This window comes from Vigna angularis, chromosome 9 (genome assembly GCF_016808095.1).
Source record: "Vigna angularis cultivar LongXiaoDou No.4 chromosome 9, ASM1680809v1, whole genome shotgun sequence".
NCBI lineage: Eukaryota > Viridiplantae > Streptophyta > Magnoliopsida > Fabales > Fabaceae > Vigna > Vigna angularis.
Genome location: NC_068978.1, coordinates 2,040,561 through 2,056,991, shown reverse-complemented (window position 1 = coordinate 2,056,991; position 16,431 = coordinate 2,040,561). Strand labels below are relative to the sequence as shown.

General features: G+C 35.0%; 1 protein-coding gene and 1 long non-coding RNA gene across 8 annotated transcripts; one reads left to right on the top strand and one right to left on the bottom strand.

The window, feature by feature from the left end:
* Positions 1-546: 546 nt before the first annotated feature.
* Positions 547-8,530, bottom strand: LOC108320583 (probable dolichyl pyrophosphate Glc1Man9GlcNAc2 alpha-1,3-glucosyltransferase). 5 transcript variants are annotated; one of them, XM_017552032.2, is made up of 5 exons: positions 8,222-8,530; positions 5,331-6,238; positions 4,524-4,730; positions 3,406-3,643; positions 547-966 (listed from the first exon to the last, which is right to left on the bottom strand). In XM_017552032.2, the coding sequence occupies exons 2-5, from the start codon at positions 6,081-6,083 to the stop codon at positions 548-550; spliced, it is 1,617 nt and encodes a 538-aa protein (XP_017407521.1). In that variant the 5' UTR covers positions 6,084-6,238; positions 8,222-8,530; the 3' UTR covers position 547. The 5 variants fall into 5 exon arrangements, with proteins under 5 accessions (XP_017407521.1, XP_017407522.1, XP_017407520.1 ...); XM_017552033.2 differs by having other exon boundaries at positions 8,289-8,530; XM_017552031.2 differs by lacking the exon at positions 8,222-8,530 and adding an exon at positions 6,981-8,221.
* Positions 8,531-8,658: 128 nt separating this feature from the next.
* Positions 8,659-15,909, top strand: LOC108320584 (uncharacterized). 3 transcript variants are annotated; one of them, XR_008245379.1, is made up of 9 exons: positions 8,659-9,081; positions 9,251-9,708; positions 9,784-9,881; positions 11,228-11,331; positions 13,908-13,945; positions 14,082-15,416; positions 15,572-15,609; positions 15,732-15,812; positions 15,895-15,909. It is a non-coding gene; the product is annotated as an uncharacterized LOC108320584 (long non-coding RNA). The 3 variants fall into 3 exon arrangements; XR_001831394.2 differs by lacking the exons at positions 13,908-13,945; positions 14,082-15,416; positions 15,572-15,609; positions 15,732-15,812; positions 15,895-15,909 and adding an exon at positions 11,647-11,705; XR_001831395.2 differs by lacking the exons at positions 13,908-13,945; positions 14,082-15,416; positions 15,572-15,609; positions 15,732-15,812; positions 15,895-15,909 and adding an exon at positions 11,634-11,705.
* The last annotated feature ends 522 nt before the right edge of the window (positions 15,910-16,431 follow it).

Here is a 16,431-nt window from a genome sequence, read left to right as displayed (position 1 = left end):
AAATTACGAGGATGTTTAGAACCTCTGATGAATCAGTATGCATAGGTTCAATTAAAGTTTCATCATTGAAGTGGTTCCTTCGTATTGAATTTGTTGTTGTAAATTTAATTCAGACAAATTTAACTTGACATCAATCCTTAAAACTTATAAAAAGAAAAACCAAGCAGCACACACTTTATAAGGAGAATGGTAAAGTAAGGTCATTTATAAAGCATTTTGGAACTTTAAACACACAAAGCAGATACAATTTCTCACGCGACAATCACTGTAGTATGACATTTGATGCCCTTGATGCAATATTATTATTATTATTATTATTACTCTTATTCTTTCTTTTTTGTCTATTTCGAGTTGTTACTTAATTTTCAATATTTGGAAAGAAGTAATTACACACTTTTCAGACATCTCAACGTTTATTCCTCGATCGTTGTCCGACTGTCTTTTTCAAAAAAGAAATACAGTATAAAATTCACTAAAAATTAAACCAAATGTTGATTCTTAAAATATCGCTAATAAAATTCAGTATCCAGTGCAGACAGTCCTAAATTTAAAGATATTTAACTATTGATATCAACTGCCAAATCCAAGAGTACATGATCCCAAAAGCACAGTATATGGAGATCAACATGAGTGGTGCAAATGCAAACTTATCACCCAAAATTAGAGGGTGTAAAATTTGGCCCCATATCTCCACAACTACAAGACCTATCAGATAAATCCTCTCACTCCACCCAATAACAAAACCTTTCTTCTTCTTCTTCACAGTTTCACCCCAACTATCTTCAGATCCAAATTCTTCAGCCTTTTTCTTTGAATTAGTACTTGGTGCTGTCGCTGTTTCAGCCCCAACATAAAATTGTGCTGAAAAGCCTGACCACATCAAAATGGAGTGTAGAAGCAGCAACAAAACTTTGATCGGATACTCTTGTGCCTCGAATAGTAGCGGAAAATTTGAATAGCAAGATACTGCACGTACAAGTAATGTGTGAAATTTGAAAGAAAAAGTACGAAAACAGCACTGAAAATAATTATGCAACTTGCAAGTTTATTTCGTTATAAGCAATGATTTTGGCAAACATATATTGCCTCGTTAAAGGAACTAGACAGTATAACTGTTTATATAGATTTGCTTTTATCTTTTTTATTCTGCTTGGTTCATGTTGTGCAAGGTTGGAAGAGTTGCTTGATTATCTTAGATGTAGTTGGGTCACGAAAATACAAATCTCAGAAGTATAAACAAATATTTAGCATAAGTAGAGAGAAACAGAGAGAAACCGATTCTGAACTATTATTACTATTATTTGCAAAGAAAGAACCCTGGGTTCTTTATATAAGCAGATAAGAGGAGAGGGTGAACACAACCTTGTAACACTGGAAACACCCAAACTATCATAACTAAACCAACCAAACTGACAGCAGTAACTAGCTATACGAATAGAGGCTGCTCAAATAGTAGAAGGTTAAGAATTACCAAATAAGAACACACAGAAACAAGGCCAAGAATTACGATCTTTCATAGGATGTACAAAGATTTTTGTGACAGTTTGAAATTGAACATAACAAGAAGAATAGTTGCTATAGACAACTTCATGGTGCATACCTAGCCCAACATGTTCACAAATGTGCATTTCTAGAAATAGAGTAGAACTTAAAGCAGAAAACTATCCAATGGCTCAGCTCACAGAAAGTCAGGGTTCTGGTTCTCGTCCAGTGTAAGAACGAAGTCTACCCTAGAGGCTTGGCCTTTTGGCACCCACTGTTGAATAAACCTTGGGAGGGTCTACATAACAGTTAGTAAACTATCAGTCCAAGAGATGATATGACAGTATGAACCTGTTTGGATAAGCAAGCCGTTTCCATGAGCACTTAAAAGAAAACGAAATAAGAAGAAAAAATAAAATAAAGTAAACTTTCTCCATAAGCTAAAATTAATTTGTGCATAAATTAAAAATTTGATTTTGAAGAAACTAATGAGACAACTTTTATAAACTAGCTTATGGAGAAGTTATTTTCTTTTTCCCTCTTTTCTTTTCTTAGAAGTATTACTGATAAGTTATCCAGGTAGACCCTATCCCAGCTAAATAGAGACACACTCTGACTACAATTTGAGATCTAGGATCAGTTGGAAGAGAATTAAACTGATTTGAAATGAAATTTTCCAATTATTTTCAGCCTTCAAGTTTGTACTGAAAGCTAAGTTAAGAAATTCCTGAAATCCTCCAAAGGTTTAAATTCAAGACTACCACGACTTGGTAGGATAGGGGTTGAGATTAGAAGGAAGAAAATAGAAGAGAACTTTAAGAGGAAATTTGTGTTATTTGGATTGATGAAATTAACAAAGGAATGAAATAATATTTATGTTCTGTTGTTTGGTTATATGGAAAAATTAAAACAAGAAATATGTGGTAATAGTTAAAGACTTTTTTATTTTATCATTTACTTTAACATGTCCTGTGACAATTTATGAATCCTATGACACAATATCTGTTCACAGGCAAGAACCTCTTGACAAAGTACGCAGCCCCAGTCTGAACTGCTGTCCAGTCTCTCTTATTTGGGGTTTTCTTTTCTCACTTGGCTGGTGCTTCTGCTTTGCACAATTTCATCCCATTCTCAATTCACATCAACATGGAGAGGAAAGATGCTTCTGTGGGGCCCATAACATTTTGCATTCATCCCTCATGTTTCCCCATCCAAACACATCAAAGTTTGCATATCCCTCTGAGCTCACTCCCATTCTCTCCCAATCAAACTATCCTATCCAGACCCTATACAGTTCTACAGCCTGCAACAAATCACTGTTTCATACAAACATTGCTGTCTTCAGCAGGCAGATCCCAGAGTTTTGGATGGTAATTTGTACGAGGTTCAGTGACGATAGGGGACATAATAGAACCAATTCTCTAGCAACGAGTTAATATGACTATGTTCTTATTTATTCGAATTTTGAAGGTTCTCAGTTTCATTTTCTGATTCTAAAAATGTTTTCCTTTTTCTTTTTTCTTTTGATTAATTAGAAGGAGGAACAAGATATTTGAATCTAGAATCTGACAAATCTATACATGCTTAGGGCACAGATAACAATAGATGGAGCATTACTGACAGAAACCTATGCCAATAGAATAGAAAACGGCAATATTTGCAAGATTATTAGCAATTGCCCAACTATTGTGAAAAAAATTAGTGAAGTATTGTCTTCAATGGAACACAAGCATCACTTGTGCTTTCCACTAGTTATATAAATCGTACATGTGATACCACACCATGCACAAACTTTTCATAAATTTTATTTCATTGTACTTATATTTCATTTCCAATTTCTCCTATCATCTAAAAAAAGAAGAAAAGAAAAAAAATAAAAGCATTGGATGCAGGTGAACAAAGAAATGAGCATTAAAATCATACCTATCGACAGCAAAAAGTAATGCCTTGCATCCTCCGGAGTTTGAGGTGCAACAATGGCAAGTGGAATTACAAAATGGAGAGATGCCTTCTCATGCACATGCCATCCGAAAAGAAAACCACAGGTATAAGCATAGGCTATCCATCTACTAATCATCTGTGGCTGTGGATTCTTCCAAGCCTTGAAAAGGCAAGGAGATAAGGCAAGAAGAACCATTATAAAGGTCACATATGGTTTGATCTGCATTCTAATAAATAGAAAATATGAATGTTTTGACGATTTGAATAATAAGTAAAGCAGTATAAAGTTATATCATAATTTCAAATGACCAATTACCAGGCTAAGTTGCAGATTCAATTGAACAACAGAGCCTGCGAAATTGAATTAGCTAAACTAGAAGGACTCAAATGTAAAGCTAATATTATGCATTATCTCGTCAATTATAAATTTTCACAGATATCATTTCCTGATGCCAAACAGGTGCTGATTTTAGGTTATCAACTTGTGGTTGCCAATTTTCCATATGAACAATCTATTCAAATTCTATATTTTTATTCTTAGACAATGGATAAGGACCAAGCAGTGAATCTATGATGTATTTTCAACAAGATTCTCAGAAAGTGAATTTAGGCCTAACTTAACCCTAAACATATCAAGCATGGGAATAAATAATCATGAGTCGGGTGACACGACATCCCAACACACTTCATCAGGATAGGCTCTAACACCATCTTAAAAAGTGGATTTAGACCTAGTCAACCCTATAGAACTGGTTTACAGAATGAAGTTTGCAGTCACTCATTATAATATGGTTATATCTATAGTTGATGTGAGATGTCCAACAAAGTTTCAAAGTGAATTTCTAATTTATCAGTGGTTAGGTCACATTGCATGATTACACAGGTTTCAAGAAATGATAAGACATTATCCTCCCTCCCTTTGTACTAATGAAATGCATACAGAAAATAAGGCATTTCAATAATTTGTTTTGGTATAGCCATATAAGCATGTGATCAGCTTAACCAAGGTCATAAAATCCCTATATGTTCTTTGTTGTTGTTTTCTTTTTATCTAATAGCAAACAAGCATATTCAAAGAATTAAAAACTCGCGAGTCTTACCTGAGGTAGTACAGAAAATGGTGAGGAATCCCCTACAAGACCAGCAGTGAACGAAGCTGCTGGCATCTGGATATTGAACCCAAGTTTTCTTAATATGAAAGCAAGCCCTTTATCTGACATAATATAGAATACCCAAAAATTTGGGGCCCAGTATGCATGGCAAAGCCCCCTGCCAAATGGAAACAATCGCCGAATGACTTGTTCTATCTACAATTTATAATTTGGACAAACGATAAGTACATCAAAATGCAAAGGGTGCAAATGAAACATCCTCACTTTTACACAGGAAAATGAAGTAATACAAGAATTTAACAGAAGGCAACTAAACTTGTTCCCACCCACTTGGACATGCAAAGTTGGACATCCGTAATTGGACTATTCTATTGATATAGTAGTCAGCATAATTGGTAGCATGAAAAGATTATAAAAATGAAAAAAAATAAATAAATGCTCTTTGTACAACCTGATCAAAACTCAGTACATCTGAGTTGGAAGGTATGCATCACACCAAAACCTAAATATATATATAAAAACAAAAAGCTATCCTTTAAATATAATTTTCATGGCTATACCTAGCATCAAATTTTTGCTCCATTTAGTAAGTTGAAAGCAAAAAAAATATCAATTTACCATTCCATATTTCTGAAAAATTAACAAACACATAAAATTCTTAAACTTGTTGAACAAATAGTAATCAATTTCAAATTAGTTAAACACATTGATTTATCAGAAGCAAGGGGAAAACAGCATGACATATGGTGAACATAATGACAATATATAATTTCAATATATAAACGTTATATTTACCTGCCCAAGGTAGAAAAATGGTCCAAAAGCAGATGCAAACACTGCTGTAACCACTCCTCCCATAATCAAAAGTCGACTGAAGCCTCTTATCATTCCACCCCAAACATAGTGTCTCAACAAATAAATAAAATAGACTGGTGCTGCCACTGCAAATAAATGTTTAAAGCACAAGAGAACAGCAAAGATACACCCACCTAACAAATCCCTTCCTTCCTCCAAATATGAAAGTGATATCAACAAAATCCCAATGAGAAATCCATTGTACTGAAAATGCACATGGTCCACTATAAAAAGCACTGGTGACCAAATAATCAATGACCAGACCAACTTCTGCTTTTTTGAATCCAAATTTCGAGTAAGTCTGTAAACCCCGTAAATAAGAGACAAATCAGAAAGTATTGCAGTAACTCTTTGGAAATAAACCACCTTGTTTGAGCTATAATTCGGGCCCTCTTGAAGGTGCACAATTTGGGGATCGATTAGGTGAGCAAAAATAGATAGAAAGCGTTCAAAATAGGCAAAGAATGGTGGGTAATCAAGGGTCCATGGACTTGTCTCATCAAGGTACCACTGGGAAAGAGGGAGAGAGTGGGTCAAAGCCAGCCAGTTGCGATGCACCTCAAAATCTGTACTACGGTAGGATGGGAAAAGTAGAACTTTAATGCAGGTAGCTACAAGAAAGAACCACCAGAGAGTTGTTTTGGGGCTATGAGAATGATGGACTTCTTTGAAGCTTAGTTTCTCTTTTCCCATGCCTGAAGTTGGGAATGCAAAATGGAAAGAGAAATATAGATGTTGTATTTAATGCAGAAACCAAACAATGCTGTTTTTTACTACTCAAATAGAACTTGTTCAGTTTTCAACCCAACATGGAGACTGCTAATGGAAATTGTGACCTTTAGAACTTCCTGCATGAAAGTAAGCACGGTCACTGAGAAAGCTTATGGGAGTACCGTTGACTGCCAGTATGATTGAAAGATGAAGTATTTGCACAAAACTTTTAGGAATCTTTAATCAACTTTGCCATGGACATATCTATTAGTAACAGGTACAGACTGATTATTAGATTTTTTAGCGTTTATAGAAGGTAAAACAATTGAAGTAGACATGGAAACAAATATACAATCCATGACAAGTGTTTATTCTTTCAAAAATAAGGACTATTATTAGAGAGAAGAAAAACAAAGAATTGGTAGGAAGTATAACAAATCCTCCAACCTGAAAATCTAATTTAGAAACTGAAATAACAACAAATACCATATTGGAGATGAAGATGCCTCCATAAAACTTCATGAGTGTACCACCAATTTGATATGCTCATAAATTTTATAGAGGCACAAATAAAATACCACCAATAGGCACAAATAAAATCATCCTGTCCAACAAATAAGTCAAGAGGGCAAATAGGTTTCCTAGGAAATCTCAAACCATATTCACCATAGAAGTGTAAAACTTTCAGTGGATGATTTTAGCTTCCTTATCCTTAACAAACTCATAAAATGAAGTCATAGAAACATTTAAAAAGTGGTACAACCCGCCCAAAGTTCCACCGAGACAAGTAAACAAACTATTCCATACATAAGTAACTGAATGGAAATGTAAAAGCAAACAGGCCCTTATTTCTAAACTAGGTATATGCATAAGACATACCAGTGGAAGATGTGGCATCAAACATTCGGACTCCAACTCTTCCAAAAGATTTTTAAGCTTCCTACCTATTGCTACTCAATATAACAACCAAGAAGTAGTGTCGCCATCCTTAAATCATATGAACTTTAGATAATTTTCTTCTCCTAAATACCTACATTTATGGTAACCCCAATTTTTCAACCTCCACTTGACTTTCTCTGCGATTCAGGAAAAAAAAACTTCCCACCCCCCAATCGAGTAATTTCTGAAAATCCTTATATTACAAAGAAAGATGCTTAATTCACATATCCTAATTTTAGGTGTGCAGGCCTTAAATTTTGGATTAGAAGATAAAACAGTGGTAGCAAAGAAGATTGTGGTAATAATACATAGTTGAGGCTTAATGTAATGGAAGAAGATTGGAAGGATTATTTGGTTCTGGGAATTTGAAAAGAATGAAGAGGAGAAAAGAGAAGAGTATTAGTGTGGAATGTAAGGCTGACATTTAGAAGAAACTTCAAAGTCGTTGGTAGGTGTGTAGTGTGGAAATTCTTACACGAAAACATGCTACTATTTTATAATGGGGTTTATGATTGAAGCTTGAAAATATAGATGAAAACAAAACAAAAGTTCAAGCAATAGATTGCAGGCTTCATTTTTTGTAGTTATATAACAAGCATCAACACAAATGGAATGCCAATGAGGATGAAAACCACGTCATCTCCAGTAATGCTGAAATCACTATGACACTGCAGGTGGATAAATAAATCAACAAAATAAGTGATGAGAGCAGAAAATGATGTCCATGATGGTGAAAGACGTGTTGGACCACAAAAGAAAGAAAACATCTACATTTACAAATGCAATCAACAACTCTGTTCAAAACTAAAATCACAATTATACCCTTAATGGCTGACAAGATTGAACAACTGAATGCTGATGATGTTTCTGCACAGGTACGTTCATACTTATTAATCTGATAGCACTGAACATACTTATTTATTTTCCCATTGCATATAACATGAAAACAAAGTCACTGGCCAACCAAACAAATCATCAATAGTTAATTTCCAATTGAGACGTATATTAACCCTAAACTATATATAAATTTAGTTAGAGAATAATGCCAAAAATGATTCATTCATCTACTAAAAAAAACTCTTTAAACATTTCCCTTTCATTGACCGAACAGAGCACAGACCACACAATTATCAACAGCAATTTCAAATCAAAAGGAATGTCTATAAATTCAAAGCAAGAACCTTCTAGTACACCATCGATGTCGGGGCAGAAGAGGGTTCAGAAAAATACTAGGTTGAAGAATTAAACCTGGCCGCGAGCTGGCTTGCGCACCTGGCCTAGCGACCACACTTTGCTCAACCTAGCCGACGACCACACAGAACAGAATGCGAGTTGCTGTGAATGGAACGAAAGCACTGGACGAAACTGAAGTGAAAATTGGGGGTTGAGATTTGGGGGGAAATAGGAAGAGATATTTTGGAGCACGGGTGTGATGAAAGTTGGGAGCAAGGGTTTGTTGGTGAATAAGTTAAACTCCCGCTTAGGTTTTTGGAGAAAGGGAAAAAAGGAGGAAATTTTTTGGAAAATATGAAGTTAAGAAACTTTTTAATTAGGGAGGTTATAAACCTCTTAAAAGAAAAACTAAAACCCCTACAATTTCTAGCAATCAGACAACTCATTATAATGATTTTAAATAATGTTGATTTGCGGAGGGTTTAGCTTTTCAATCAATATGGAGAAACACCAAATGATGCACCCAGCATCATCCTACTAGAAACGTTCACTAGGTTTGGCAAATAGGAGACACTTCTCTCATACTTGACATCTTTCCTGCGAGAGGCTCCATCAACTCCACCAAAGGCTTGGTTAATGCAACGCTAGCGCAATCTTCCGGAAGTGCACGGTTATAGAAAAGGGAGGTTGAGTTCGTGTTTGTGTTTTCAGATCTTTTCTTGAAAACCACAAGGCCGAGTTCATTAACAAAACCAACATTCACCACAGAAGATGTGATCAATGAAGAGACCGAGGATGAAGAAGAGGAACCAACAAGCAAGACCCCGATTCCACCGGATTTAAGAATATAAAGTGTCGATAATTTAAGGTAAAATAGTAGTATAATTAAGGTGTGATGTGATTTCTTTTTAGACACCTACACTCAATCAATTGAATTGGATCTTTTATTTAGGCACATCACTTAAGTCTATCATGTTCGACAGAATCAATTTTTATACCAAGCATCCATAACCAAATAAAGATTTCAACTTATGTAGTCTGAGGTGCAGTGGATGATGAGAAAGCAAAGACAAATCGTAAGATAGAATTGTTCTCTTCGCACTTTCGTACTACCAACTTGATACTGTGAAAGCCCAAACTTTAGACAAAGGACACACGTTCGTTGATGAAGAAAGAATGGAGGGAGATAAAAAACGGAAAAGAATAATTTTGGAATCCACGTAACCCTAAATCCTTTTCCACATCACTTTTTTACATTAAAATTTAATTACAAATGAACCCATCTTGACTTTGTAAAAGGTGGGCAAACTAGGGTTGTTAATATATCTATCACCACCCCCTCTTCCTCCCCGCCGCCACTCATCCCTCTTCCTATCTTCCTCGATTAGCCCGGGTCCGCTGCCTTCTTCGTCCCCGCCGCCACCCATCCCTCGATTAGCTCTCTGTGGCTTCCTCATCGGCTCCCTCTTCGCTCCAACGTCAATGGCTTCTCCAGGTCTCTCACTCTCTCCTGCTATTAATAAATTCATAATTTTTATGTTTACTGATTTCTTTCTTCTTGTGGGAGCAGCGTTCTCCCATTTTCAGATTCAAGATGGATGTTCCTTCCGTTGCTCGACAAGCCTTCAAGCTTTCTGTTCTTGCTGCAACTTTTGATATCTTTTTCTGGTAGGAGTTGATTCATTGTTTGCATTGGGTTAGGTTTTCTGAAACTTATGATCTCTACATGTTTGTTGATATGTCCATGAGAAAGTGATTCTGTGCATTGGGTTAGGTTTTCTCAAACTTATGATCTCTACATGTTTGTTTGTTGATATGTCCATGAGAAAGTGATCCTGTATGCTTATGGACTTTTCTATTTTAGGTTTTATTTGTACGTTTGACTTGATGTTGATATTGCCCTGATATAGGGTACTCTAACATTTGTTTGGTAATATTTGCAGTATTATTTGTTCCTCATCAGTTTGTGTTTGATAGAAACACTAATGATAAGTTTGATGTCTTCTATTCTGCTAGTTTAACATTAGGCACACAATTATTCTACTCCACTGCTACTGTTCACCATTGCATATTGTAATAACTAATCTTGATTAAGAAACATATTTACTTATGTTCACCCTCTGTATAAACAAATATAAATAGATGTTTAAAATATACAACATCGAACTGGCTTTTGGGGCCACTTTCTACAAGCAGGAAATAATTTTCGTGTGATAAATATGGTTCAATTGAAAAATATTGATTCCATAAAATATGTGTGTGTTTAGTTTGATGTTGAGTCTCAAATCCGTATTTCAAATGTAAAAAAAAAATGTTTAAAATAGTTTTAACTTAAATATAAATGATAAACTACATCATTGATCTCCAAGATGGCTGCAATTGTTTTTACTCACTCTCTTTGATGGAAAGAGGGCTTAGAGTTGTTTCTTGGACAATATTAGGAATTAATATTATTGTTGTGGTACATTCCAAAATCTCACATTCTTTTACCGTTAAAATCAAAAGTCTTTAAAAGTCCAAATCATTCATAAATACTTTTTTTTCAGTCTAACAAGTTAGGCTTATGGCTGTTTTGACGAGATCACATAAAAAGAAAGATTAAGCTTTTAGGATTGCCTTTGATAGAAGAAAACGTAATGCTTTTAATAGTTACTACTATGATTACATATATTATCTTTTCCTTTGGCCTTTGTGCTTTTGACTACAGACTATGTTTTGACATAGAGCTAGTGAAACTGTATATAGTTAAAAGGGTAATACTCAATAAGTCTGATTCATTACTATATAGTTAATAAGGGTGAAAAAAGGAAGATGAGGAAGCTCTTTAGTTTATGTCTTTTATCATGACCATATATACTCACAATGTCATTATAATGTTAGTTGTTTTCTTGTTAAGACTTTTACATTACCACCATATTTGCTAATCAATATTATTTCCTTTGAAAAGTTTTAATTATCTTTATTTTTTTCTATTGTGATTTTGTGGAGTCACTCAATAATGTGTGTTTGTGTAGTTTATGAGCATGAGGAGGAAGAATGGGAGACTTGTGATTGCAGATTTGGCTTCGAAGATGTCAAGGTTGAAGGTGGTGGATCTTAAGTTTAATTGTTTCTTAAGGTGAGTTTTAATTTGTCATTTTCATTTACTAATCATCTTTTCAGGGTGATGGATCTTGTGGTTCTTTTTGAATTTTGTAACTGCACTATGCATTGACTTATTCCCTTTTGTTTTTTAATCTCGATCCATCTGATTTCATGGTTTCCAATCTTAAATCCATTCAATATCACTGAAATGGAAAAACGAAAGAAAATTACTTTGAACTAATGTTTTCTGTTGCGTCAGAACCTGAAGATGGTACTGCACATATTCTCACTTGCTTTACTAGTTTAACTGTTCATGGAAATTTTGCTTTAAGTTAGTTACATGTTGCAGCAAGCTTTATTTTACTAAGCCATCATATATATGTATATATATATATATATATATATATATATATATATATATATATATATATATATATATATATATATATATATATATATATATATATATATATATATATATATATATTATCATATAATTTACAAGTCTAGTTTATAAGGAAATCCAGTAGAATTCAACCATTGGGAGCCATTACTGAAGTTTCTAGCCTTGGCCTCAGCAACATGAGTGATCACTTTGAATTCCTTCCATGTGACTCTATTGGAGGTTTGAGCACCAGATCCAAAAGTTATTATACTTTCTATAGGATAGAGTCTTAAGACCAGCCACTCTAACTAGCCAACTGGGTCAATTATATCACTCATATAACTTTCCATGATAATAATTTTCAAATAATTCTTTCCTGGTCTCCTTAAATATGTTTGGAATTTTTTTTTTAACGGCCTCAAATTTGTGAGTGGCACCAATCCCAAAGTTTTGGATTACAATTCCACCATCTTTGTTATTTGTTCTTTTTTGAGCGGTTATGCCGTTCTGCTGGCTTTGGAGAGGAATTCTCACTTGTATATCAAAGTCTTGTAATATCACTTGTGTCATGTCACCAAAAATAAAATTTTGTGTCTCCAATAAGACACTTCACAAAAAAATGTATATCCTACCTAACATATATAGTGTCTTGATATTCCAATACCTTAAAGTTGTAAAATGCAAAAAAAACCGGTTAGCGTTAGGGTAATGACTTGTTTGGTTAAAGGTCTCACGTATTATATTCTTCAGAGTAAGTTCTATTAAACCTAGCCATGAAGAATTCATTTTTAGTCTTAGTCACCTTATTGTTCATTGTCAATGCTAGTATTCCTCAAAGTGGAGTCGAGAGTTGTTGGAGGATGAAAAAGACTTGGAAGTCTTGACGTATGATATGTTCTTTGGAACCAAGACTAATCTCTTTTTGGTTGGGTATGGAAGAGGCATCACTATCATTACCAGAACCAAAAACAGGCATGATGATCTCAATACCTTGGACACTGCAACTGTGTTGTTGAAACTATACATTTTTTGGCGATAACATTACTTTCCAAAATACAGTCGGACCTTTAAACAAATAAGTCGTTGCTCTATCATACCTCAAGACTTGTTTGTTTAAAGGTCCGACTGTATTTTGGAAAGTAATGTTACCGCCAAAAATTGTATAGTTTCAACAACTACAGTTGCAGTGTCCAAGATATTGAGATCATGTCTGTTTTTGGTTCTGGTAATGATAGTGATGCCTCTTCCATCCCCAACCAAAAAGAGATTAGTCTTAGTTCCAAAGACCATATCATACCTCAAGACTTTCAAGTCTTTTTCATCCTCCAACAGCCCTCGGCCCCACTTTGGGGAATACTAACATTGACAATGAACAATAAGGTGACCAAGACTAAGAATGAATTCTTCATGGCTAGGTTTGATAGAGGTTACTTTGAAGAATGTAGTACGTGAGACTTTTAGACAACAACTGTTAGAGGTTGTTGCCCTAGCGCTAACCGGGTTTTCTCTGTATTTTACAACAACTGTGAGCTGTTGGGATATCAAGACACTCTATGTTATGCAACGTATACATTTTTTCTGTGAAGGGTCTTATTGAAGCCACAATAGATTTTATTTTTGGTGACACGACACAAGTGGTATTACAAGACTGTGATATCCAAGTGAGAATTCCTCTCACAAGCCAGCAGAACGTCATAATCGTTCAAAGAAGAACAAATAACAAAGATGGTGGAATTGTAATCCAAAATTGTAGGTTGGTGTCACTCACGAGTTTGAAGGCGTCAAAAGGAAATTCCAAACATATTTAAGGAGGTCATGAAAGAATTATTCGAGAACTATTATCATGGAAAGTTATATGAGTGATATAATTGACCCAACTGGCTGGTTAGAGTGGGAGGGCACTACTTTTGGTCTTAACACTTTATTCTATAGAAAGCATAAGAACTTTGGACTTGATGCTCAAACCTCCAATAGAGTTACAAGGAAGGGATTCAAAGTGATCACTCATGTTGTTGAGGCCGAGCTTTTTACGGTTAGAAACTTCATTAAAGGCTCCCAATGGTTGAATTCTACTGGATTTCTTTATAAACTAGACTTGTAAATTATATGATTATATATATATATATATGACGACTTAGTAAAATAAATCTACCCCGTATGGTCTGCCGTCCAACCAACCAGGACTTCCTCCCAGGCGGTAATGACTCATGAAGTTCCTAATGCAGATTAAGGTGTGATTGGACCGTCATTAGGCCAGCGAAAGGTAAAAGCCTATCACATTCAGTATAAATAAAGGTTCCATGTATGAATTTAGGATCACGATGCACAATATATGCATTACTTGCTGTACTAACCGTTCGGTTACATTACTAACTTGAGCATCGGAATGTCTTTGACAGGTAGCCACCCACACAGCTTGGACAAGGAGGAGGTAACTTGGAGGATGGAGGACAACTAGGGAGCCCGTTTGGTCTTCAAGACAACATGGAGTGCTTTGAATAAGGGACTTCAACTCTATATCCGAAACAGTGTAACTCCATCTTCTGAACATAGAAGCATTTCAAAGATGAAAACTCTTGAGTCTACTCCTACCATGTTGAATCTAAAAGAAGGAATGAACAGACTGAAAGCTAAGTTATCAAAATACTCTCTGCCGGTTTATCTCTGTCAAATAAAAACGATCTGGAATATAAGCAAGATGAAAGTCATCAAACTCCTCTTCCACAGGAAAAACTGTTTAGTTTAACTCTAGAGCGTAACAAGCGTAATGGTTTTATTGATAGCAATGGTTATGGAATTCGGTCTTTTGAAAATAATTGCAAGTCATGTAAAGACTTCGGACACCAAACTGGACGAGGAAAACTTAATTTTGATTTCAGCTGATGTTTCTTGCAATGATGAAAATCTTAAGACTGGAAATGGAAGCTTCTCCCTCGCAGATGCCTCATTTAACGAAGGTGGTAGATGTGAACCTGGCAGATGGAACGGTTGAGAAAGGGAAAGATGAAATACCGGTTCCAAGCCCTCCTATCCCAGAAGTAGCTACTCTGTTGCATTCCCTGCAAGACGCTTCCAAGGGTAACTTAGATGGTCAGGGTCACGATAACTGCTATCATTCAGTCTCGAAGTAGCTCAGAGCGGTCTTTTCAAATCAGGTATTGTCATTTCCTCTGGGAAGAAAAGAAAAGGTGTTGAGGTGCTAGTCAATGAAGACAACATAGATAAAATAGGTAGAATTGACAGAAGTCCAGAGGTTCATACACGTGGGAATGGTGACGTACAGTTAGAGCAAACATATTACTTGAGAAGAGAAAAAGAGAAGCTTGGAGATCAGACTTGGAATGATGAGGATCTTGTATGGCTACTGTTTTATGTTGTATTATATATAATTTCAGCTGTTTAGATTGGCCTCTCAACTTTTCAATTATATTGCTGATTCTTAAAAATTTCTTAGCCGGAACATAACAGTTGCTACCTCCCTTAGTTGATAAGCTAAATTGGTATGTTCTAATATATGGGCTAGAGTTAGGAAATGTTAGTGTTAAAAGAATTGTGGATATTGTTGCTTAGTACTACGTTTTGATTGCTCAAGTGAATTTGTCATAGCTGTTTTATATAAACAATTTTCGGCCGCCCTCCCTCTCAATTTTAAGATTGGCAAGCTGGAAGATATTTTGATACATCTGCAGAAAGTTAAGAAGTTGGAGATTCTTTGTTCTGTAATTCAATCTCAGGTGTGTTAGATTAGATAATCAAATTGAATACACCTTTCTGGTTATATTATATATCATTAACAAGCTTATATTTTATAGTAATTAGAAAATATTACTTCCTTTAAAGAGACTGACATTCATTTATGAACATGGTTCTTTTCTCTCCTTTTTTCCAGCACACAACTACTGACCCTCTAGCCATTCATAAAAAGAGGTATTTTCATGCTGTTTGACTAAGTTACACTATGGAATGTGAAATATGCTGTTTGATACGTTTGTGTTTTGGAACTGTTTTGGATATAATTGGTGAAGTGAACTTGAAGTAATCCTTTGCAGAATTGTGGAAACAAGAATGTTGCTGTATGATATAGCGTATAATAAAGCAAAATTACAATTATTGAATGTGAAGCGTGACAGGTTACATGTATTCAATGTTACATGTTCGTATTTACTATTTAGCAATGTCTGCAGTTGGTGATATGAAATTCCTTGTACACAGAAAAAGTTACAACAGTTAAGCTCTGGGCTTCAAGAGTGTGATAAGATAAAATTAAATTTCAACATTCAAAACTTTGTTCCCAGGGAAAATGTCAGGTACTATGATGTGTGTATGAAGTATTTATTTAAATTTAAATTGATCTGGAGGTGGGTACAGGGGACCATAAATTGAACGTGATTATTGGGAAATGTAATCGTATCTGTGGGTAGTCTGTCCATCGGGAATACATGACAAAAAGTTTGTCTGAAGTAGTCGTGGAGCTGAATAATTTAGACAAAAGTTGATACATACACATGTTCAGCCATCCTAGTTACCAATTTTTCATGATATCTTGCAAATATTTTTTAACTTTATGAGAAATAAAGAAGATTGGGAGAAAATATTCCTTATGTGTTTAGACTACACATAGGGTAGTTTATTTATATTGTAAGATATGGGCCAATGCCCTTAATACAGAATAGACTAAGCCCAAATAACAGAAACACACATCTTAACATCTAACACTCCCCCTCAAGCTGGAGCATATAAATCATATGT

What these genes read in the sequence shown, in the direction of transcription:
- LOC108320583 (XM_017552032.2), bottom strand. Translation starts at nt 6,083, where the DNA reads ATGGGAAAAGAGAAACTAAGCTTCAAAGAAGTCCATCATTCTCATAGC. An exon ending in CATTTTTCTACCTTGGGCAG is followed by an intron (nt 4,731 to 5,330) that starts GTAAATATAACG and finishes TATAAATTGTAG; the next exon opens with ATAGAACAAGTCATTCGGCG. An exon ending in CATTTTCTGTACTACCTCAG is followed by an intron (nt 3,644 to 4,523) that starts GTAAGACTCGCG and finishes ATTAGAATGCAG; the next exon opens with ATCAAACCATATGTGACCTT.